The sequence below is a fragment of the Pelodiscus sinensis genome, chromosome 3, assembly GCF_052426305.1.
Source record: "Pelodiscus sinensis isolate ZL-2025 chromosome 3, ASM5242630v1, whole genome shotgun sequence".
Lineage (NCBI taxonomy): Eukaryota > Metazoa > Chordata > Testudines > Trionychidae > Pelodiscus > Pelodiscus sinensis.
Genome location: NC_143054.1, coordinates 108,510,558 through 108,536,687, shown reverse-complemented (window position 1 = coordinate 108,536,687; position 26,130 = coordinate 108,510,558). Strand labels below are relative to the sequence as shown.

Genomic DNA, 26,130 nt, shown 5'->3' with positions numbered 1-26,130 from the left:
TTAAGAGCAGGTCAGACAGACATCTATCAGGGATGGCCTAGACAGTGCTTGGTCCTGCCATGAGAGCAGGGGACTGACCTCAATGACCTCTTGAAGTCCCTTCTAGTTCTGGTGTTCCATGATTCTATGATTATAGTATCCTATTGGCACATCTCCATTTTTGAGGTTAAAACTCTGGAGCAGGATTTTTTTTGATTGATAAGAATTTAATAGATGGGAGGAGATGTGTCATTCTTATAACGGAAAGGCTTTTTTCAAAAGAGGGATAATGCTGACTTGCCTCACAGAAGTGTTGTGGGGCTAAAATTCATTCATGGCTGAGGTATTCAGATACTTTGTAGGAGTGCCTTAGAAATACAGGTTTACATTCTTACCTTTAATGCCATTGACAGTGCAATTTAGTTATTGGACAAATAAAGCATTGAACAGAAAACATATCAAGCACAAATTAAGGAACATGAAAAAAACATTTTGAAGAAATAAATCAAGAATGTCTTTTTGTCAAGTGATGGGTGACGGCTGTGTGGGGCAGACAAGCACTCAGAAATGTGATTTACTGAGGTAATGGTAAGGGTCTTTAAGAAAACAGAAACTTATTCTTACCATTTGTTTATTGGCAGTTATGATTAACTCCATCTGAAGTAACAGCACCAAAAGCCAATGTCAGAAAGCAGTCAGTGCAGTATTTCCAGCTTTCCTAAATAAGTGATACTCTAAGAGAGCATCTAAAGTGTCAAGCTACAGAAAAAAAAAAGTGAAGGGATACAGTTACTCTCAAAACACTTAACAAAAGGAAGAATATTGCCCCTGGAAGCCCCTTGTGCTAGCCACGGTACAAACTCTTAAGAGACAACCACTGTCTGAAAGAGCTTACAATCTAAATAGATATGCAGGCTAGACCAGTGGTTCTCAAACTTTTAATATTGGTGAACCCATGCACACAGCAAGCCTCTGAGCACAACCTCCCCCTTATAAATTAAAAAGGTATTTTTTAATATTTAACACTATTTAAATACTAAATTTATAACCTTGTTTAAAATAAATTTACCTTTTCTCACTGCTTTTAAATTAAACCTAAAATACATTTTTATCAAATTGTTCTTATAATATTTAATTTTAAAATTATTTAAACTGTTAATATGGGGAGAAGAGAAGGACAAATATGCAAAGAAACGTTATCAATATTACTTTTCACAGCAGACTTGGCATTCTGTTGCCATCCTTATTTCTGCAGTGCTGCTGGCAGCAGTGCTGTCTTCAGAGCTGGTTGGCTGGAGAGCAGTGGCTACTGGATGGGCACCTACTCTAAGGGTTGTGCAGAACTGCAGAAGTAAGGATGGCAAAGACATACCATCCCACCCTTATTTCTGCATAACATTTGATCTGTGTGCTTGGATGGGTAGCTATGGGAGGATGCAAAGGCAATTTTAGAGCTATAGCCCCTACAAGTCACCCCAACTGTCTCTCTTAAATTATAAATTATTTTTTGACTCTCTGTGTTCTGATTGATCCACAATTTAATGCAGCTCTTCAGCTGTTGAACAATCAAGCCCTCTAATGTCATCTTAGTCTAACCTTTTTAGTCTCAATACAACAAATCTCTACACATGAAACTACAATCTATGGAATCCAATTTCCTTGCAGTGGTGCTAATACAAATATATATATTTTGTTTAGGAACAATGATTACTGCATTATATATTTACAGTACTTTTTGTAGAAAATATTTTACATTGAAATGGAACGGGGTGTGTAATTTTCTAAAACACTAGTTTGAAATTATATATTTGATAGAAGTTGCTCCCTGTTTTTTGTTTGTATACGTGGGCCCCTGATTTGAGAACCTCTTGGCTAGATGAGGAGTGGCAGTAGTATCCACATGAGGAACTGAGGTATTTAATTCTCATAAGAGACATTCCCAAGTTACACAGGGCATCGGTGGCAGACCTTTGAACTGAACACAGATCTCCCAAGTTCTACTCCAGCTCTTCAACGACAAGAGAACATCCTCCCTCAATGACATGAATTGGGGCTTGAAGTTTGATTGCAGGGAGTTACTTTTTGCCTAGGGTGTACAACACATGAAATAATTTTAAATATTCAACACTCCAAATGATGTAATATGTAAAATACCCTCTGCTTGCTTCTATTTGACATTAGCCAAACGGTCATGAGTAATGCTGCCGTAATGAGCTATAATCTCAAGAGTTCCAAGAAAGTTACCATTGTGTGATCACCTATCAGATTATCTCTTTGGAATGCTAACCCTAATTGCTAATAGCCAACAATTTTCCCAGTATTTTTTTCCATCTTGTCACTTCTTGTAAGATTTGTTTTTCACATCTCACTGTCCACTGAAGGTGACTGCTTCAATTTCTTTCACTGTTAGTAGCAAGTTTTGTGTTCTATGCTCTTTTTATGTTCAGGAAGTTTAGTATATAGTTACATGATTTTTTCAAAACTGGTGAATATCTTTCATTTTTTGTTGGCTACACTGTTTATGCCTCCCTTCAGGAGATAGCTGATATGGAAAACAATACAGTACTCCAAACAAGCTCGTCTCCTGGTATCTTTTCTCTTTTCTCTCTTGTAAGTCTTGCATTTGAAAAGAAATTCAGGATAATTATAACCATCAACATCTTTTGGCTTCATTAGCTTCCACATTTCTTCAAAAGTCAGGACACCGTACTATAAACCAATTTTCAGGCCACAAGCCATGACCTTTGAAAAGACAAGTATTGCATAGGGGAACACTACTCTCTCCTGCTTCTTGTAAACCTTCTGACTGTGGTGGTGCTAATGGTTATACTACCTATCTTCGAGCATTAGCTTGGAGTCAACACGATGCATGGTTCTGGCAGCTTTTCTTTGTCATCAACTGCTAGTGCCACAAACACAGTCTCTATATTTAAATAATTTTCATCTTGATTTTGTTCATCTGCTTCTCTACTTAATATACAGGAAACCTTTGTGATTTGCAGAATCACTATTCGCAGTTCTGCTTATTTGTGGGTCTCCTGTCCTGGCCAAAGGGGAGAGGGGAAGGATAGTGGCTCCCCAGCAGCCAGAGTGAGCTCACCATGGAGTCTGGCAGCTCCCAGTATTCCCGAATTTTGCCATTCTGCATCCACCACGAATGGCGAGGATTTCCTGTATTGCCTGACTGCAGAAAGGCCTTGTCTGATTTGAAAAACTGGAGGATAGATTGGTATCCATTAGCTTTTAGTGCCTTCTTTTACCTCTTTACATTTCTGATTTGTTTTTATAGTCGCCACCAGACATGGTAGTATGGGTATGTTTATGACTATGAATGAATTATTCACTTACATATATTTTGGGCCTGCAAATCCTCCCAGAAGCAGCAGCATTGGTTCCCAGGTCTTACCGTGCTTTACTTTGCTCCTCCCACCAGCTGTTCCTCCCTTTTGCCTATATGCAAAGAATTCTGAGACTAGTAGCTCTTGATCTTGATATGACAGACCACGTCACATAGAGGAACACAAATCTCTGGCTCTCAATCTAAAACTACAAGTCCTAGTTTTACTGCACATGCACACACACTCTATACTAGAGAAGAGCCTGGGCTGGACTAGCAGGCCCAGCAATTCACTATTCAGAATGTTGCTTGAGACTGCTCTAATACTGCTTCTGACTGGCTCCAGCAAATCTCACAAGATCTGAACAATAGATAAAGGGAAATAAGTTTTTGATAAATATCCTCAGGCATGATTTACAATTTAGCCTCATTTCTTTTTCTTATGATAATGGAGATTGCAGCTGGCCTGGGCTCCTCAGGGATCCAGTAAAATGTACCAACCCTCCATCTGGGAGGCTTTGATAACAGGCCAAATTCAACCATGGTGTAGCTCCACTGACTTTCACCAGGGTTGAGTTTGACATGAAGTTGTAGAAAAGTAGCATTTGCCCAATAGTAACGTTTCACTTTGTGATTAAAACAAATACTAAAAATAACCTTTGATTAAAATGTGAAGATTATCTCCTCGTCTTACACTATTAGGAAATCAACAACTATCTTAAACCTACCTGAAATCCAATCACTTTTCTAACTGCTGCTCTTGGGCACGTCTAGACTGCAAGCCTCTTTCAAAAGAGGCTTTTTCGAAAGATACTTTCCAAAAAGCCTCTTTCGAAAAAGAGCATCTAGACTGCAAGCAGTACTTTCGAAAAAGCAAGCTGCTTTTTTGAAAGAGAGCACCCAGGCAGTTTGGATGCTCTCTTTCTAAAAAGCCCTGTTTGCATTCAAGAACGCCTTTTTTTGAAAGAGCACTTTCGAAAAAAGGCGTTCGTCCTCGTGAAATGAGGTTTTCTGCCGTCAAAAGAAAAGCCGCGTTTTTTCGATTTAATTTCGAAAGAACGCAGCTGTAGTCTAGACGCAGGTGAAATTTTTTCGAAAAAAGGCTACTTTTTTCGAAAAAAACTTCGAGTCTGGACACAGCCTTGGTGTCTTGACTGTGGAAGCAGAATCACAGACCCAGTTGTTTGACTCAGAAAGTCAGACACCACACACTTCACTATGTGGCTACGTTTCATAATTGAATTTGAACACATCAGGTTCCCTCATCAATGTCTCATTCTTGATGTCTTTGATATACCGTAACAGTACCGTCAATGGTCCTTAAGCATTCTATTGAGCCTGTGGACCTCAACCATTTCCTATTAACTTTTTCATTTCCTACTTCACTGACATTATTTTTAAAAAAAGTCTACAGTCCACATGAACTCCCTTCAGCATATTTTCATACAGACAATATAAAACGAAAGTCTTCCAAGTCTACAATTAGAAATCATGTTAAATGTTAAAAGATATATTTGCTAAGGAGGTGCAACTCCTGCTTATTCTATTTTGTATTAATGAATGGCACCAAAAATTCAAAGTCAATACACTTACCTTTTGTTCTTGATCTGTGCTGGTTAAAGAGCTAAAAGAAAAAAATCTACATTATAATACAAAACAATGGAACACAAAATAAGGACAATCTTGAATCATTCAATGGTGTTGCAATTTAGGTAGTTACTGCTATATCAGTTTCTGGAATTGCAGCATAGTTACTATGCAGTAACACGTGTTATTTCTAAGTAACTGTAAAAAATATTTAATACCACCACAAAATGAAATTCTCATTGCAGAACAATCAATAGTCAGGAAAACGATTTAGAATAGTCATTTGCAAACAAACTTGCATAGAAAACTGGCAGTAGTTATATTAATATGCATTATACTTAACACCATTTTTTCTTCCTTTATATTCCAGGCCTCCTAAACCCACAATGAAAATGCAAGTATATAGTTCAAGAAATACAGTACTGGTCATCATATTTACATTGGAATGGCTATTATACATAAGTATGGTCATAGTGGGTCAGACCAAAGGTCTATCCAGCCCAGTATCCTGTCTTCCAACAGTGGCCAATGCCTGATATCCCAAAGGGAGTGAACTGAACAGGCAAATCATCATGTGATCCCTCTCCTGTCATCCATTTCCGGCCTTTGACAAACAGAGGCTAGGGACACTATTCCTACTTAGCCTGGCTAATAGCCATTGATAGACCAACCTCCATGAATTTATCTAGTTCTTTTTTGAACCCTGTTAGAGTCTTGATCTTTACAATATCCTCTGGCAAGGAGTTCCACAGGTAGACTGTGCGCTGCGCGAGAAAAACTTCCTTTTTTTGGTTTTAAATCTGCTACCTATTGATTTCATTTGGTGACCCCTAGTTCTTATCTTATGGAAACAAGTAAGTAACTTTTCTGTATTCACTTTTTCCACACTAATCATGATTTTATAGACCGTTATCATATCCCCCCCCCTTAGTCTCCTCTTTTCTAAGCTGAAAAATCCAAGTCTTTTTAATCTCTCTTCATATGGGATCCGTTCCAAACGCCTAACCATTTTTTTTGCCCTTTTCTGAACCTTTTTCAATGCCAATTTATCTTTTTTGAGATGAGGCAACCACATCTGTACACAGTATTCAAGATGTGGGTGTACCATGGTTTCATACCGAAGCAATAAGATATTCTCTGTCTTATTATTTATCCCTTTTTAAATGATTCCTAACATTGTTTGCTTTTTTGTCTGCTGCTGTACATTGAGTGGATGTTTTCAGAGAACTATCCACAATGACTCCAAGATCTCTTTTTTAAGCAGTTATAGCTAAATTAGTCCCCATCATTTTGTATGTATATTTCAGAATATTTTCTCCAATGTGCATTACTTTACATTTATCAACATTAAATTTCATTTTCCATTTTGCCTCTTAGTTTTGTGAAATCTTTTTGAAGCTCTTCACTGTCTGATTTGGTCTTAATTATCTTGATTATCTTAATTTATCTTGAGCAGTTTAATATCATCCACAAATTTTGCCACTTCACTGTTTACCCCTTTCTCCAGATCATTTATAAATAGACTGTATTTTGTACAACCTATTTTTTGTATTGTATTTTCTCTGGATAGCTGCATTATATCTGATATATTCTGCACCTAGAGAATAATTGAAAATCATCAAAATGGTTCTTAGCTCAAATACAGTAGCTACAAAAAAAAAAAAAAAAAAAAGGCAAGAGTACACATTCAAGATAAAGCTTTAAATCTAATTTGTCATTTGGTTCAGATTGTAGATATGGACTCTGAGAACAGTATTGTTTTCTTGGGTTTATGCACACAAGAGGTTACCATCTCACTGGATAACTAGGAACATTCACTTAGGTGACTGGAAATATTGGGAGAAGGATGGAATTGTGTTTAACGCAGAAGACTAGTAGGTGAGCCAGCTATTTCTGATTCTTCCACAGAAGCATGACTGTAGCCAAGTCACTTATCTCCCTCAGCCACCGCACAAGTAAGAACTGCACTTAAACTGATGGAACTTTTCAAAATGGATTAATTTGAGAGATATTTAATACATTTACTAGTCTCGCTCAAAGACAAGAAACTAAATATGACCACTGTACTCTCCTCATAGAAACATGGTGAAGTGCAATCCATTATTTTTTATAAAGCTGCTAGAGATCCTCTGATGGAAATTGCTACAGCAGTAATATATTATATCACTCAATGCCTAGCGATAACTTACTTATATGCAGGCTATAAAGTTTAACATGAGAGTCAAATGGTTTGTGGTATGCACTTATATTTTATGGGGAAAAGGACGGTTCATAATGAAATTCCTTTATATCCTGTAAAAAAGTAATATACACACACTTTAATCAAACTGTACACCTCTAAGATAATAGCTGATAATATTGTAGCAGTAAGCAATACCACCAATATAACGCAAACATTAACTCACCCAAATGAAATAGGACATTGCTGCAGAGGTAGATTTTTAGAATCCATTGACTAAAAAAAAAACAAAACTGATAGTCTTTTTTTTGCTTCCTATTTCACTGTCCCAGTATTAGCTATTGAAAATACTACTTGTTACATTCTTGTACCAGTACTTTGCTTAGCCCTTCTGAGCCTATATAGTTAAAAAATAAATTCTTATTTTATCAGTAGGGCAGATATAACCTTGAATACATATAGGGAGCAGATCGATTAAATACTTGAATAAGATGGCACCATTTTAAAACAGAGTATAGTTCAAATATTATTTTAGCTGAAAGTTTCTCTCTTTAACTATATAGCCAACAGCGATAGGACCAAGGTGTTTTAAAACATGTTCTAAAAAAGTTTCCATAAAGCAGTGTTTCTGAACATGATCCATGGATCCACTGTGAGAAACTTGCTAACTGGCCGCTCAGGTTAATTTACCAGTTTGGCAGCCCGGGTGCCTCATGGCTCCTGTTGGCTCCAGTTTGCCATTTGCAAAGTGAGGCTGCAGAGCTTGTAAATAAACAAACCTGAGCGGACAGTTATAGCAGGCTTCGCAGAGTAGATCCACAATCACTTTGAGAAAAACTGCCATAAATGCTATTTTACCACAGTGTGAACCCATGAACTCTGGCTGGTCAAAATATCTTAGGAATAATGTTACTGAGATGTTGAAATGTCAATCTAAAGATTGCTCCTTAAAAGATACATTTGTTCTGTGGTAGTATCTGGGAGCCCCAGTCATTGATTACAATCTCTTAAGTGCTGTCTAAACACAGAACAAAACCCACAGCCTTCTGCCCCAAAGAGCTTACAATCTAAATACAAAAGAGTGGATACACAGAAAAATGGGGGAGCTCAAGGCAATATGGTCAGCAAGACAGGCAGCAATTACATCACTGTATAAAAATCAGTATGATTTCATTAGTACAAGTGATCTTTCTATTGCTATGATAAAAGAGTGAAGCCTATAACATCATTATTATGTTTGCTATATCATTTCAAATCTGAACAATTTTTTTCCACAGAACTCCCTATGTGTGAGTTCTCATGCCAGATGATTAGATCGCAAGCTTAACGTGGCTCTGAGTTCATGCCATATTTTAGACATTTTGAATTTTTAAGTTTTTTCCACAAATTATAAGTTTAGCACCCATAAGATGATGCCATTTATTGTTCAAGTGATACCGAAACAAGCACAAAGGAAAATATCAGTTAGTGACAAGTGTTCAAAGTGTTGAGATGAAAACAAAATGAAATTATATTAAAAACAAAAGATCTAGTAAATTTTATACTGTAATTGAAAAGTAAAGACTTTCCCTTCTATCATACTGTACAATAGCAGACTGTAAAAATTCAAATTTTGGTATGGGCACCAATAATCATATATGTCCATTGTAATCCAGTAACAAGTGTGTGGTTGACCTTGTTTGGAAAAGCTTCTTCACTCCTTCTTCCCTAATAACAATACCAGGAAAACAACTAGAAGTCACTGAGTAAACATGCTTTGGCCTACATGCCAACCTTTCTTTTTGTCCCTGAATACTGTCTTCTAAATCAATATAGTTAGCATAGTACAACCCTTTGTGTGGATGCAATTACAGTAGAACCTCAGAATAGGAACACTGGATTTACCAAGTTCCTGGTCCACCACACACCTCATTTGGAACCGGAAGTATGCTATCAGATAGTAGCAAGACAAAACAAAAACAAACAAAAACCGTAGAGCACTGATCAACTGCTAAAATATAAAGGGAAAGTTTAAAAAAAGATTTGACAAGGTAAGGAAATTGTATGCTTCGTTTAAATCAGTAGTTCTTAACCTTACTGTAGCCTGCACCCTTTGGTTTTCAAAATATGTTCTCGCACCCCTTATTAAAAATCGTTGAAGTAGGCCAGTTCTTTAAACCTAAGATATATCATAACTATAGAAAGAAAGAGACAGAATTATATATTTATTTTAATTTTGCAGTAATTTGTGTTTTCGATGATTTACCTTCTAAAAAAATCTGGCATGTCTAGCACCCCCAGAAAGGGCATCTCACACTCCAGGTTAAGAACCACTGATTTAAATTAAGATGGTTAAAGAAGAATTTTTCAACTGCATAGTTAAATTTCAAAGTTATATTAAGTCAATTATCAGTGGTAAACTTTTGAAAGACCAACTGTAACATTTTGTTCAGTTACAAACATTTGAGTTACAAACAACCTTTATTCCCAAGATGTTTGTAAATATGAGGTTCTACTATACATTGATATAAAGATACTTAAATCAATATAACTTATTTCTGTACATCTACTGATAAACACCTTTAATATCATATAACCTCCTAGGATGAAACACTTGTATAAATATGCTCTCTATAAAAGAATAAACTATTCTAATATAAACACCTTTATAGAACTATAATTTCATCCGCACTAGAGGATTGTACCATTTTAACTATGTCTGCTGCTTGAAAATCAATGTAATTATAGCAGTACAAAGCCTGTGGGAAGGCCCTTGGTTGTAGTGTTGCATCTAAGGTCACATCCCCAGAAGTGGTAAGATTGATGCTGCAGTGGCCAATCTTCCGGAGTTTGATTTAGCAGGTTTAGTAAAGACCCGCTAAATTGAACACAAAGGGCACCCCCTTTGAAGCATTTCTCCTGTCGACCTCCTGCTACAAGGACAGCACCAAAGCTTGGCTTAAGGTATGTCAACTCCAGGTCTGTTTTTTTATGTAGCTGGAATTGTGTACCTTAAGCTGACCTTCCCCCATAGTGTGTACCTGTGTTGACTGAAAGCAGCTTTACTACTTTCTGAAGCAGGAAGTAATTCTAGAGTCATGACAATTTTGTAGATGTGCTATTGTGGAACGCAACAAGTCCTCTATACTTTTAACTAATATGTAATAGAAAGAAGCCACGGGAAAGACATAAGATAAAAAATGCGCCATAAAAACATGTTTTAATTAAATCAATGGCCATAGAAAAAGCTGTATTTAGCTATTCATGCTTAGTTGGCTATACTGTTAATCCGCTAGGCTGGAAAAGCAAACAAATCACAAACCAAACATTAGAATATATTTTTTTAATTTTTATAAATAACTTATCTGTTACAAAGACAGTTTACCCAGCTAAAATCACAAAACCATCAACTCAAGATATCCAAATTAGGTTTTATTAATAAAACAGGTAAAAACTGATTTGTCAATCTTCACATAGAACTGCAGATGAAGCTGAAAAACAAGGCCTCATTTATATTACCAAAATGCATTGAATGCAAGTGCTTTGGGTCTACTGCTTAATTACCTGGGATTGTCATTTTCTTCCCACATAAAAAAATCAAAGCCTTCAAAACAAAAGGCCTTTGTGCATTCACATAGATCACTTGTAAAATTCCTATTAAAAATGTCCACTGGAAAATGTTTACAGTGGGTGACAGTCTACTATCTCTCTTGCCTTTTGCTACATTTTAGTACTCCCTCCAGCCTCACTTAGTGCTGCTACCTTATTATTTACATGCTGTCTTTTTCATGTGTAGTATAATATAATTTCATTTTCTTTACTTCAGTTACATACATTCCTGATCACGTGACTATTTTCCTTTAAAATAATTATCAAAATAAAGAGATGCTGAGGTTGCATCAATGTTCAAGTCTGCATGATTTCTCTTTTCCAGCCTTTATTTCAGTTGTCCTAAATATTGCTGTCCTCATATTCTATAAGACTTCACCACCACGTAAGGTTTAGAAACTGGCTGCCAAACAGGAAAATATTTAAACTTTTCTGAACAAAGCTATATGATGTTGTGGCTGTTGATTTTGGCACTGTAAGTAGTTCCCTGATAAATATCTCTTCAAGAGTCTGCAAGATACCCAGCAGATGAAGCAAGCTTAAATTGGATGCTAGTCTGTTGGTGGGTTGAAATTTTCTTAGTTTGCTTCTTTTTGCCAGACAAAATACTATTTTGTGTCACCCACCGTAAAATTCAGTGTACAGAGTGAACTATATGTATAACTCTTCCAACTTTTCCTGCATTTTTTACCAAGCTGCATCTGCAGGTCTTCACAGATCATCAGCATTTACAAGAGCAATGTACAGAATGAGCAGAGGAAAGCTATTTTGTGCATAGTTTCTTATCATTAATGCTCTTATTTTAAGGCATTGCTTCTCTCGGATAAAAGCTTAAAAAAGGGACATGATCGTGCTAATCACTTCAAGGGAAAAAAGAAAGTTAACAAAAAGACTATTACACTATACATACAGAAGTACAAGAAAATAATAAAGGTGAAGAAAAGAAATCACTTAAAGCAGGCTCTAGAGCTATGTACAGTAGGAAAAGCTTTGGGGTATTTCACTGTGTATTGTACAGACAATGCATGCAGTTTCTCCTTTTCATCTTTAGAGGTGATCATATAGAGTCTGGCTTCACAGAGCAGAGACGTTTTCAGGGAAGACAAGGCAAAGAGTACCACTGATTTGTGAAGTTCTTCCCCTATCCACGGGCACTGTGGCAGCAAACAGTTTAATTAAACCTTGTTCCTTTTAATTTCCTCTGCATTTGTAGTGTTTCACTGAATGCTTTGAAAACAAAAAAGCTATCATTCTATTCCTTTCCCCTGTCAAAATTCAGTAGTGACATTGGGGGATAAAAAGGGATGGGGAACACCCAAGCACTGAACACGGTGAGAATTATCTTATTGGGATATTGGTAATACTGTACATGGCTAAGGCAGCCGGCAACCAAGTCTTTCAGCAGATTACCTTTCAGCTGATGAATTTCAACTGCCTTGGACACAACACTGAGGTATTATTAGCTTGGTGGGCTGACATTTAACATTAGTAAAACACCATCTTGTTAAACCTTCAATTTTACAAAATCCTATGCATGAATGATTTTTCCCCAATGTCAGAACAGTCCATTGTAGGTTTGTTATGGTTTTACAAAAGATAATGGGGCCTGTTGGGTTAGAAATGCCGAGGCATTTCACACTGTTCACAACGGTTTAAGGCTGGATGATTTAAAAAAGTACAAGCAGTACAATTCCACTGAGCTCCCTCATCTTCATCTGTGTCTGGAACAGTCTTTGGTGTTTTGACAATGGACCTTTGATCTGTAGATGTAAAAAAGAGAAACAATTACTAAACATGAATAAAATAAAATTGACTGAATTTTGAGCTGAGTTTTGGGTAGCCAACAAAATTTCCTTGGACACGTGAAAACTGTGCAAGTTAATGTGATCTGGATCTTTCTCTCACCTCTATGCTGCCTCTGACCTCCCTCACCTGATGTGCCTCTCTGCCTCCTCCCTCTACCCGATGCATATATATTGCTTAGCCAATAACATCAAAGGTAAGTCTCCCAACTACTGTCCTCTTCTGTCTAGCCTCTTCCTAAATTTATCTGAATTCTACAGTTTTAGCAGATTAACTCAGTCAGCAAGAAGAAGGTGCATACAGAGAAGTGGGTTACTATATAAAGTCACAAGAAAGTCTAACATTTATTTACATTTACAACATGAAAAAGGGCATGCTCTGGACTCTAGGGGGTTTTGAAGTTGGATTTAAAAATGTGACCCTGAACAAAGGACATTTTCCCCAAACAAGAAAATGAAAAGCTAGAAATATAAAAAACAATACTCTGACATATTCACAAACACAGTTATTATTGTACCACTCTCCTCAAAAGTCCATATAAAAATGTAGGCCTTGCAGCATATCCTGAAGTTCAGACTCAATGAAGCATAGGGCTGGGAGGCACCTTAAGAGGCTATGGAGTACATCCCACTGCAATGAGGAAGGGCTATGTACACCTAGACTATCTCTGACAGATGCCTCTCTAACTTGTTTAAAAACCTCTCCTTATTCTGTACTTAATTTACAGTTAGGAGGCTTTTCCTAGTTTCTAACCTAAATTTTCTTGCTGCAGATTAAGCCCACTGCTTCCTGTCCTACACTGCACATTGAGGATAATTGATCACTGTTCTCTTTATAACAACCTTAACGTATTTGAATATTTACCAGCTCACCCCTTAGTCCGCTTTTTTCAAGATTAAAAATGCCCAATGTGATGGGGAGTTAGCCCCACATAGGGCTCACAGTCATCCGTTTCCTAGAAGGGAAGAAAATAGCTGGCTGGGATCCAGCCGGAGGGGTTCCCCAGAGGGGACCCATTGGCTCAGCAGTAACATGGACCCAAATTGTGGCAGCAGCAGAGAAAGCGGGAACGACAATGGTGAGACACCACAGAGAGAGAGCATCCTATTGAAGAACAAAACTAATTTCCAAAACCCCAATAGGAAGTGCCATGGTAATGAGCTGTGAACCCACTACACCAGTTCATCTTTTCCTCGCTGATCAGATTTTCTAAAACTCTCATTTTTATTGCTCTCTTCTGGACTATCCAATTTTTCCACACTTTAAGTAACCATGGCACCAAAAACTGGACACAATTCCAGCTGAGGTCTCACCAATGCCTAGTAGAGTGTAACAATTACCTCCTGTGTCTTACAGATAGCACTCCTGTCAATATATCCCAGAACAGTATCTGCTTTTCTTCGCAACTGTGTCAAATTGTTGGCTTATCTTCAATTTGTGATCCATTATACACCTTCCTCCCCCAGATCCTTTTCTGTAGTTTTACCAGTAGCTTATCAGTTATTCTTCATTTTGTATTAGTGCATTTGATTTTCTCCTTCCTAAGTATACCACTTTGCCTTACTTTTACTGAATTTCATCTTGTTAATTTCAGACTAAATCTCCAATTTGTCATGGTCATTTTGAATTCTAATTCTGTCCTCCAAAATGCTTGTAGTCTTTCCTGGTTTAGTGTCATCCGCATATTCTCTAGGCTACATCTAGACTACATCCCTCCGTTGGCAAAAGGATGTAAACGAGGCATTTTGAAAGCACAAATAAAGGGGGGATTTAAATATCCCACACTTCATTTGCATAATCGCGGCATTGCGCTCTTTCGAACAAGCGCCATTTCGAAAGTAAACCTGCGGTCTAGACGTGGTTCCTTTTAAGACAGCAGCCTGTATGGATCTTTCGAAAAAGCCTGTTATTTTAGAAAGAACCGCATCTAGACCATGGTTTTACTTTCGAAATGGCACTTGTTCGAAAGAATGCCATTATGCGATTATGCAAATGAAGCGCAGGATATTTAAATCCCCACTTCATTGCACTTTCAAAGTGCCTCATTTACATCCCTCTGCTGACAGAGGGATGGAGTCTAGATGTAGCCTTAGTGTACTCTTCATGCCATTAGTAACAGTCTTTGGCTGTTTTAGATTAAGGGAAATGTGTGCGGTGGGGGATGGGGGGAGGGATTCCAAAGTTGAGGGTCGCTTGTGGAGAACACCAGATTAAGGAGGGCTTCACTAATTACAATCCCAGTACAATGACAGAGAAACAGGCAGTCTCTCAAATAGCCAAGTTCCATGCTATAGGGCTTTATAGATTTAAAAAACCAACAGGAATACAGTGCTGATCAGGTGACTGGTTAGTTTTGCACTCTCCCAGCAACATTACATTCCAGCTTCATTTTGTGTGATTGTCAGTGCAGCACTGATAATGGTATTTAATTATAGACCCAACAACTCTACAGTTCCTACTGCTCAGTATTCCACTATTTGCCTAGCAGATTCATTTAGTTACTCTAGATCAGGGGTGTCCAAACATTTTTCAAAGAGGGCCAGATTTGATGAAGTGAACATGCGTGAGGGCTGACCATTTTGCCTGACATTCTTTGAACCATTAAAATTAAATGCAAATTAACTATTTTATGCAAAGTTTATTGCAAACGGCATACTTTTCCTCCCCAGTGCCTCTTGGAATTCTAAATCGAGACTGCACGTCTACATTAGGGAAGCCTGCCTTGGACTAATTTTGAGGCTTCCGTGCTATTTTGAAATAAGCTATTCTGGAATAGCTTATTTTGAAATAGCTATCCGATGTAGACATACCCTTAGAATAATTCTAATAATTATAAAAACAATCACAGAACATTATTTGTAAGCACTTTTGCAATAGATGAGACCCACAAATCATAGTAATCTATAACTTAAGGACAATATAGCACAACATTCACAGTTAAATCTATTATTATAGATAATTAATCACGACCCTTAAAAATTTCTGCTTTTGAATGATACTGATTTGAGTATTTCTGGCTCTCTTTGGGAAAATTTTCAAAAAAGATGTGATTTGTGAGCTACTTCTAAGCATACTCAGCAGGCACCTGCTAGGGTTTTTGCAGATCCTGAAGTCCTTGCCTGTGTGACACACTGGAGTTTTCAGAATATCTAACATTCCCCTTTCTGGTCCAATAAGGGGCTACCCCCAAGCTGCTGAAACAACATCCCTTTTGACAGTAAAGGCATGATTCAGGCTAAAAAAACCTAAGGCTTTAGCATGGCCTGGTAACAGTTGAGTCAGCTGCAACTACAAAAAAAAATCCCAGTAAAAGAGAACCAAATGTGTCTGAAAAGTTTCTCTAAAAATGGCACATGATTCCATGTTTAGTTGCACCGATTTCCAGATCAAATGTTCTCAATTTAACAAGAAACATTTTTCCCATTAGTACTGCAAACTCATCTTGGTCTCAGAAACAAAGTTAACATCTTTCTAATTCAAGCATTACCACTTGTAATAAAATATTCTATAGGCTAAACTGAGCTTCTATGATATCTGTGGAAACCCAGGGTCTTAATATTATGCTCTTGGTTACACCTGTACAAACCTTTTGCCTTCAATGTATTTGGGAACAGATTCTGCATCTCCTATTTGTACTGGCTTTGTAGAGTTAAGAGTAAAAAACTGCAAAACTCATTTTGTCATTAACAAAAGTAGGTACGACACTGAACACACAAAAATCTTAACTACATTAGGCAAGTGTTATTGGAATCCTACATGATACATTGTAAGTTTTAAAAATATTTAAAATTATTTTACTATGTCTTCTATGGCAAATCACTCACATGAGAGCTGCCACAGTAATCAGAGAATCTCAGCCTATTAGCAAAATGCAGGACTATGTAGCATTTTAAAGACTAACAAGATGGTGACTATTTTCTTCCACTATTTGATCTGAGGAAGTGGGTCTGGCCCACGAAAGCTCATCATCTAATAAACCATCTTGTTAGTCTTTAAAGTGCTACATAGTCCTGCATTTTGCTTCAGCTATACCAGACTAACACGGCTACATTTCTATTATCAGCCTATTAGGGAATTTAAGCACAATGGAATTATGGTATATTTTTTTAAATGTCCCCGTCATTTAAATATAGAGAAACTGGTTGTTATGCTAACTGTCTCAAACTGTACAACTAAGTGTTGGCAGTTCTATTTTTGAATATTTAAAAAAAACAGCTGACTCACCAAATGTGACTCACTGAGTTTTCAGCCCCAGGAAGCATAAAACCTCTCTTTATCTCAGTCTTGGCAAACTAAAATGTTTTAGTCAGCATTCTAACTTTTAGAAATTAACATCCACTCATTCTTCATAACCCTCTTTAGAGAAGTGTAGCCCATCCCCAGATACATGCATCTTCTTTGGAAAATGCTCACATACTAAACCTAAATGCTATGAATTACTTCCAAAATGCTATTTAGAAACACTATTTCTAGAATGCAAAACCCACAATTTAATTTAAAATGGTATAATAATTTGTTTTACCATAAGACATTTGTTAAGTTAAAAATATAAAGCCATGATATTTTAAACAAAACATCTGACAACCACTTATTAATCAGTTGTTGCTACTTAATTATCGAGGGTAATCATCCTTAATTATCAAGGGTATTTAATTTTTTAATCAGATTTTATTTAAATCTTATTTTTTAAATATTAATGACATTTTTCTTTTTAAAAATATTTTAAAAATAAATTTGAAGCCATGGTAGCCTATATTAGGGCCTTAGGTTATACTAAAATTAAATAAATAATATTCAAGTGGTAAATGTTTGCTGCTGAAGTTTTAATGAAAAATCACACCACTGAACTGATGCAAATCACAGTCTAAGCACCTGGAATTTGAGTTTAAATATTAAGCCAGCTTTTTGATCACATCTGCAGAAGAAGCTACTGTTGATAGAATATTGCTTTTATTTCAACTACTGGTTGAACCTCTCTAAACTAGGTCTCACTGGACCGTGGATGCTCCATGACCAGAGTGTCCCGATGGAGGGCTGGTGGCTGGAAGCCCCGTAGACTGGCAGGGCTGGGAAGTCTGGTGGGGACAGGCCAATGGGGCTGGCAGCAGGGTAGGAATTGACCAGGAGGCTGGTGGCCAGGCTGGGGCACAAAATCCCTCATCCAGGACTGGTCAGGTCCCAAAGGTGCTGAACCAGGGAGGTCCAACTCATGGTTCAGTTCAATGACTAGTTCATTCAATGAACTTCCAACCGGGATTTGACAGAGGAGAAAAGCTGATTTTCTCACTTTCATTTCATGAATAAGAACAAATATGGGAAAGGCTGGGATCTGCTAGTTCTAAAATCTTGAGAGACATGAAGGCCAGAAACAATCAGTTCTATTCACAAATACTTTTTTTTTAAAATGAATCAGCTTGTTCTCAATGCAAAATATGCTTTGATAAACTTACTTTTTCTCTTCTGTTTCCAGTATACTTATGGTAGTTTTATTTAACTAATAAAAACAGTTTTAAAATGCTGTTCTTGTGGATTTTTAATCAAATTTCAATTTCTATCCAAATGCAGCTTGATACAAATCACAAATAAAAAAATTAATAAATATCTAGTACAGAAAAATGAAGCACTGACCATTTTCTAACAACCAAAAATGTAAAAAAATGAAATCTGAATATATGTACAGTACATTATGCTAGTTAACTGCTTAAACAAACATATAGACATAGCGCATCCTGGATGCAGGCTATTTTTAGATGCAAATAAACATGTTTTAATGGTTTCCAACCAAAGGAGAATCTATCTTTCTTTAGGGTAATAACTATATAGTACAATGCGAAGTAAGATTAAAAATAATTATTTAATCAAGATTTTCTGATTGCTTATTTAAATCATGATTGAAATTGGTGATTTAAATCCATCCTCCCTTGCTCTTTACTATAAAATCTTTCACTTATATGCTACAGTATAGTCCCGTTATTATTTCTTGGGCAAAGAATTCAATGGCAAAGCGACTCATCTGTGAACCATCAGAAAAGTATGCTTACAAAGTTGAATTATTTGACTGCTTCCAGGAAGAATATTGTCACAACTACAGTGCAATTACCTTCCACTAGTCTAGAATAAGGAAAGCTCCATATGTATTTGGTATGCTGCTAAAATGGCTCCTCTTTTTTTAATATTATGTGCCAATCGTACACCCTTTATAAAAGCTTCTGGGGAACTGATTGTCAGAAATGAGTACTTTGCAAATGCCAAAATTCTTTAATTGACCATTTTTCGAATAGTGTATAAAACAAGAATCTGGAAGAAGAACTTCAAAAGCTCATAGCACATGAAGGATACCCATCATACATGGATATTAGGGATGTAAATTCCCATTTACTTAGTTACTCAGTTAAACTTTATGCTTAACTAGTTAACCAATTAAATGGGGGTGGGCGGGCTGCTTCAGCTCCCACTAGTTAACCATACCCGGTAAGGCTCACCCTTAAGGGTAAGGATTATTATTAACTGATTAACCTTTCACATCCATAATGGAGATCACAAGAAATTTGTTATATCCTCCTTGGATTTCTGTAGTAACACTATTCTTTTGTAAGCCAATGGCTTTCATTAGGGACTACGATGGAGCCACCTAACCTAGTTCACTTAGAACTATGCAATAGATCATTCCCCTCTGTATTTGTTAGACAATGCAAGATTATGTCTACACAGCAATGTAACCCTAGGATTAGGAGGAGTCAAGTCAACTGAACCATGTCAAGAAACGCTGGGCTTAGGCATTTACATTGCATTTTAACATTAAGAATTTTCTGACCCACGTTCAAACCTAGGGCATTGGCATCCACAAAGTAGTGCAAAGATCAAAGTCAAAGTAAACATATCCCAAAGTGCTTCACTCTCTTCTCTGCCACCTGCAATGTTGACACTCTAGCCCTCGGAAGGCGGTACACTATGGGAAAACTAGTTTCCTAACTGTGATGGTGCTACAGATGAGATTAATATGCCCAAAGGGAGCACATGTGTATACAAATGGCATAAGTATCTCTTTTGATGCTCACTAGAATGACTAGGGCAAGGCTCATCTAGACCCTACTTACATTACCACAAACTTATTAACCAAATTGCTACGTAAAATGCTCTTTAGTAACCTCCATGGAACCTGGAGAGAGAGTCTTGCGTTTTAGGAAGGAAAATATTTGGAGCGGACACAAGATTTTGGAATTTGGCTAGAATGACTGCAGTTTGAGAAGGAATTATGCTGAACTACATCTAATTTGAGAATTGGGTTCTCCAGCTCTAGGCTGAGTCACTGTATCCTCCCTCTAGGAAAATGACTCTGTGCATGTGTTCTGAGGATAAGTAAGACATCACCCTCCATGGCTGTCAAACTATTCAAATGAAACTTAGCAATTTTTATTTTGTAAAAACAGATGTGCAATAAAGGGGTTGTTTGTTTGTATTTTTATTTGTTTTGAAATCTGACATAAGGAAAAAAAAACCCCACACACCAGCAGTCTGGCTGTTACTGGCTGCAGAGAAGTGAAGTGCATCCCCAGGGTGTAAAGTGCCTTGTGCTCCGGTACGTCTTTCTCTTCCCCTCCAGAACCAAGGTCCCTGCCCCTCCCCAGGAGGCAGAGGTAAGGACCCCCTGGAGGCTGCAGGGAAGTTTTGGGTAGAGTTGCCAACTTTGGTTAGACATATTCCTGGAAATTTCATCACAAAACAATCTTTAATTCCTGGATACTCCAAGACAATCTTGGAGGACTGATTCCCACTCACCTTCCTCACAGTAGACACTGCCTTACTCATAGTATACACTGCCCAGTTACCCCTGATCATGCAGTTCCAGGAAGAGCATGAGCAATGGCCCGAGAATTAATCAAGACCAAGCAGGTGCCCTGCAGGAAGGGAGAGTGGCAAGGCTCCTGGCTTTGCATGGCTGATGAAGGGATGACCTGCAACATGTCAGCAGCCAGGAGCTGCCTCTTGCCTGTCAACTTTGCTCCCTGATCCAGGAAAACTCTGTGTAGCAATGAGCCAGTGTTGCTGCCATAGGAGGAACAGGAAGGGGCGTATGCTCAGCCAGGCATTTAATGATGCTTCATGTAGCTATGGTGACTGCTTGCAATGCTGCTCCTCTGCTGCCAGTAACTCTGGGATACATCTGGAGGACATCCAGGACTTGAGTCAAGCGAGGGTCATGTGCACAAAGGAAACTAATATGGCTCGCAACCTACCTTAATACAGGCTTGGACCCGCTAGCCCCGCAGGCAAAGAGCCCTCTTATTTTTCTCATGCATGTGCAGAATGAATTATGTTATGTGCACCAATATGGAGATGATTTCTGATGCATTACCTCCATTTTGGTGCACATAACAAAATTCATGGTGGGGGTGGGGGACTGAGGTGTACAGCATGAGGAATGGGGCTTAGGGCTGAGGCACAGGATAGCAGTGCAGAAGGTGAGGGCTCTGGCTGGAGGTTGAGGCTCTGGAGTAGGGCCAGAAATGAGGGGTTTGGAGTGCAGGCTGTCCCAGAGCTGCAGCAGGGAGAGTGGACTTCCCCTAGCTTCCCTCCTCCCCACACCAATTACTGGGCTGAAGGAGACACACCTTTCCCCAGCCATAACAGCTCCAGAGCCATAGGAAAGATGCCATTCCTCCAGATGTGGCAACTCTAGGGCTGAGACCAGAGGAGAGATTCCTCTCTCCAGCTATGGTGGGTCGGGGGAGAGACACCACTCCCTGCCGAGGTATCTCCAAGCACCTCTCCTCACTGCAGCCCTGAGCACCTGCATGGCCCTTGATACTCTGCTGTGTGGCCACATAGCTTACAGAGAACTTAGCCTCCAGGGGCACTGGTATCCTGGGTCTGAGCCCAAGGTTAGCACACTTGCAATGTGGGTGAGTGTGGCTTCAGCCTGCGCTCAGACACAGACTTACACTGCTGTGTAGACATATATTGTGGCATTCATGCCTTTGAAAACAGATCCCACAATCAATATTCAGACTGAATCAGTACTATCGCATGTGCTACTAGAGATAAAATAGGATTTTATTATAACTCTATTTATGCTAAATTCAAACAGTACCTTTGGGTTTTGGTGGCATAGGACCTAGAAATCCAATATTGTCATAAAAGTTATGAATAGCGCTGGGATTAAAATGTGGTCCTGAAAGAAAGGTAAATACAGTTTTTTAAACAAAAACATTTGGACATAAAAGTACAATTTTTTTAATGGTTACAAATGATAATAGTACTATGTACATCATTGGTGCCTTTCACATCTAGGTATCAATGCAGGTCTGAGAAAGATATTACTGGTGACAATGACAGACTAAGTAACTTTCCTTTTAAGAAAGTTGATAAGTAACTCAGTTCTTTTGTTTTTATACATATATTTCCATTCCAAATCATCTGATGAAGTGGGTTTTACCCATGAAATCTTATGACCTAATAATCTGTTAGTCTCACAGGACTCCTCCTTGTTTTGCAGACAAAAAAGACTAACTGAGACATTCCCCTCTAAGGTTACACAACAAGAGAAAGGCAGAGATGTGAAGAGAATCCAGGAAGGGAAGGTTACTCAGCTTGTGCAGTAAATGAGGTTCTTTGAGATGGTTGTCCCTGTGTGGGCTCCACCTTAGGTGCCTGAGCACTGCTGCACTTCTAATCTGAGAATGCTGGTAGCAGTGGTCTCAGTCAGCATGCAGGGCAGCTGGCACATGCAGTTTGAAATGGCTACTCCACATGTGCAGCCATCCGTCCCTTCAGTTCCTTCTCTACCCCAAAAATGGAGGCTTCAGAAGCAGAGGGGAAGAAGAGTGTGTGGCAGAGCACTGTCATGTTATTGGATTCTAAAAATCACTGTTGCATTCATGGGGTGTGTGTTTGCTCCAATGTCTATACAAAGGGTGCCATGTGAGGTGTCAAATGAAAGCTTATGTTCTACTGATTCTGTATATGCTTTTCTTGTACTTGTATAATATCTGTATGTGGAGTTATAAATACGTACTCTGTGTTGATGCTGGAAAATTCTCTGTCTGAGGCAGAGCAATGAGCAAAGAATGTTCAGCCAGTGACTGTGTGAATTAGTAAAGCTCCAGGGACAATAAATCTCTAGGTGCCAAAGACACACCTGAAGAATGGATCTGGATGCCTGCAGACCAGCCAGAATAATGATTGCTGGCTTGGGACACAAAGATAGGTCACTAGGCCATGTGACCTGCTCCAGCTTGGAAGAGACCAGGGATGGATATAAAATGCCATGTGGCAATCTCCATTTTGTCTTCAGTTCAGCTACTGATTCCAGATACAGCCTTGCAAGGAACAGCAAGCCGGAAAGAACCGTGGATTCATCCTGACATAGGATGTACACCACAGACTTTTAAGATAGCAGTTTATAACATCTCTGCTAAAAGCCTGTATCAAGAACTGGGTGATTCGATGCATGTAATGTATTCTCCTTAACAACCTTACTCTCATGCTTTTCTTTCTTTTATGAAACCTTAGATTTTAGTTTCTAAAGGATTGGCCCAGCGTGATTTTGTGGGTAAGATCCAGAGTGTAAGTTGACTGGGAACTGTTGCTGATTTCTTCAGACCAGAAGAACCTGTTCGGGGTAGGTGAGATTGGGATCTAACACCCCTCACCCGTGTGTAGGCCTGGGGCTGACTGCAACACAGAGGGAGCTGGGATGTCAGAGGGGTTTTGCTAGTGAGGCTTCAGCTGGCCAGATTAGCAGCTGAAGTGCTCAGTGTGATTGGTTTGTGACCTGTTTGGGAAGGTCTCCAGTCAGGGGCTGTAAGTAGCCCTTGTTTTGAGCAATTCGCCCAGAGAGGACTTCCTCACCTAGGCCCAGAAACAGCCCGATCCGTCAAAAGCACACACAGAGACAACCATCTTGAAGGATCTTAGTTACTGTACAAGGTGAGTAACCTCTCCTTCTTCAAGGAGTGTCCTTGTGGATGCTCCACTTTAGGTGATTATGAAGCAATAGTCATGTTTAGTAGAGGGAGCTTTGGTAGGCTTGGACTGACTGTAGACAGCATGGTAGCATACAAAAACCCCAAGTACGTCTCTACAGCATAATAGCTGGCAAACACATGTGCTGCAGCCCAGGTGTCAGCTCTGCAGATGTCATTTATGGTTACATCCTTGAGGAAGGCTGTGGATGCTTCTATCACTCATCAAATGGGCTTATAGTGTTGCTAGGGGCTCTTGTTGAAAGATGTTATACGTGAGGCATATGCATCCGGAGATCCATGTAGAGAGTCTGTGTTTTGAGAAAGGTGTTCCCTGAGATCTCTCCGTTGAGACAGAGTATTGTGGACTTCCAGAAGGGTTTTGTGCATTGCAGGTAAAAAGGCAATTGCCCTGCTGACATCATAGGTATGTAGGACTGCCTCTCTGTTGTCCTTATGAGGCTTGGGTAAATCAGTTTGTTGCAATGGAAACAGTTAAGTACTTTAGGGAGGAATTTTGGGTGTGGGTGAAGGACTACTTTATCCTTATGGAAAAGAGTATGTGGAGGGTCCATCATAAGAGTTCCAAGTTGGCCCTCCCTGAGTGCTGATGTGATGGCCACTAGAAAGGATACCTTCATAGACAGGTAAAGCAATGAACAAGTTGCCATGGGTTCAAATGGTTTTTCCATTATTGCTCTCAGTACTAAATTTCGGTCCCACGCTGGAGTGTGGTCCTTTATTGGGGGAAACATATTTTGGAGGCCCTTGAGGAAGCACTTGGCTGAGGGGTGTGCAAAGGAGGAGTGACCATCTATCTGTGGGTAGAATGCTGTAACTGCAGCTAGGTGTATCCTGATAGAACTAGGAAAGTCCGATGTTCCTTAAAAATAGCAAGTATTGGAGTATCTGAGAGAGGTCTGTAGATGAGGGCAAGAAGTTCTGACTGTAGCATCATAATGTGAAACGGTGCTATTTATGTACATATCTTCCTTGCAGCTGGTCTATGACAGTTAAGGATGACTTCCTGCACTGGTATGGGGCATGCCTCTTCAAGTTGAGTTAGTCTACAAGGAGACACACCTGAATGTGCAGGGTCTGCACACTAGGGTGGTGTGGTCCCCCGTTGTTCTGAGCAAAGAGAGACAACATCTTCGTGGTGCTTCGCACTGAAGCCACCCTCATATGTAGGAAGTATGGAAACCAGGTTTGTATGGGCCATTTGGGGACTACAAAGCTGACCCATGCTTTGTCTTTTTTATTTTGAGGATAACCTGTTGTAGGACTGGAAAGGTGAGAATGCGTATAGGAGAGATGCATACTATTTTATTGTGACTGCATGCCCCAGTGACTGGGGATCTATTTATGCCCTGAAACAATAGCAAGGACACTTGGTTTTCGAACTGCTTATGAATAAGTCTATAGTGGGGTATTTACTCTGACTGAATAGGGGAACAAAACATGGAAGGGGTGGGTTCCCACTCATGATTCTGTGGAAAGTGTCTGCCATATGTCCTAGGAGTTGGAGGCATTCATGGGCTGGTCTGTGCAAAAGAAATCAGGTCCATGATTGCTGTGAATCTCTGTACTGGGAATGATGTTGTTGCTGTTGTGCAATCTAACTGCGTTCCTATAAATTTCAAGCGATGAATGGTGATGACTGCCTGGTCTGTGTCATGGGCTGTTGGACCTTTTAGTAGGCAATCATCCAGATATAGGGAGATGGTAATTTCCATTCTGTGCAAGTGTGCTGCCATCACTACAAGGACTTTGGAGAAGACCTGTGGGACTGTGAAGAGTCCAAACGGAAGCATCCTGTACTGAAAGTGATAATTGTGAATGGCCAATTAGAGGTAATGCCTCTGCGTCAGGTATATGGAAATATGGAAGTATGAGACCTGTAGGTTGAGTGTAGACAGCCAGTCTCCCTTCTCTAAGGCAGGGATAATGGTGGCTAGGGTTACAATCTTGAATCATCATGTGCGAATGAACTGGTTGAGGTTGTGGAAGTCCAGTATGGGTCTCTCATCTTTGTTTTCTTGGTTGTAAGAAAACAGTGGGAGTGAAATCCCTCCTCTGTGTACATGCTCTATGGCTCCCAACTGCAGGAGGTGGTCCAGTTCCTGCATGAGAACGGCTTCATGAGAGAGGTCTCTGAAGAGGGACAGATAGGGTGGGAGGGGAAGAGGGGTAACAGAGGGGATACAGTAACCAGTTCCCAGTATCTTTAGCGCCTATCTATCCATGGTAAAGCTTGATAACATGAGGCTAGTCCATTTTCAAATGGCATAGAGAAGTTCAATTGCTGCCTTGGAGATATCAGGACTGTCACACCCTCAACCAACACTTCAAAAGATTTGATGTGATGCTGAGGGTTGGTCTGCTGGCTGTGTGCGTCTATTCTGCCGTTGTTGGCATTTGTTATAATGCCTCTGTTGTTGCATGAAAGGCACTGATCTATAGCTTTGAGTAAAAGATCTGCCTTGTTTTCTCTTTGTGCCAGGAATGTGTATGCCCAGCGTCTTTTATACAGTGTGGAGAGAGACATCCGTGGATTTGGCAAAGAGTTTTGACCTCCAAAGGGCAAGTCTTCAACCATGGACAGAACCTCCCTGGGGAAGCTGCAAAGTTGTAACCATGGTGCTCGTCTCATGACAACTGCAGAGATGAACCAAGCTTCTGTATCAGCTGAA

General features: G+C 39.1%; 1 protein-coding gene across 4 annotated transcripts in view; it reads right to left on the bottom strand.

Moving 5' to 3' along the window:
- Positions 1–10,389: 10,389 nt before the first annotated feature.
- TAB2 (TGF-beta activated kinase 1 (MAP3K7) binding protein 2) overlaps positions 10,390–26,130 on the bottom strand; it is a 121,073-nt gene continuing 105,332 nt past the window's right edge. For all 4 annotated transcript variants that reach the window (XM_075924405.2, XM_075924406.2, XM_075924404.2 and 1 more), the window contains 2 exons: positions 21,565–21,645; positions 10,390–12,430 (listed from right to left, as the gene is read on the bottom strand). In XM_075924405.2, coding sequence (XP_075780520.1) covers positions 12,285–12,430; positions 21,565–21,645 — 227 coding nt within the window. In that variant the 3' untranslated portion in view covers positions 10,390–12,284. The remainder of the gene's footprint in view (positions 12,431–21,564; positions 21,646–26,130) is intronic.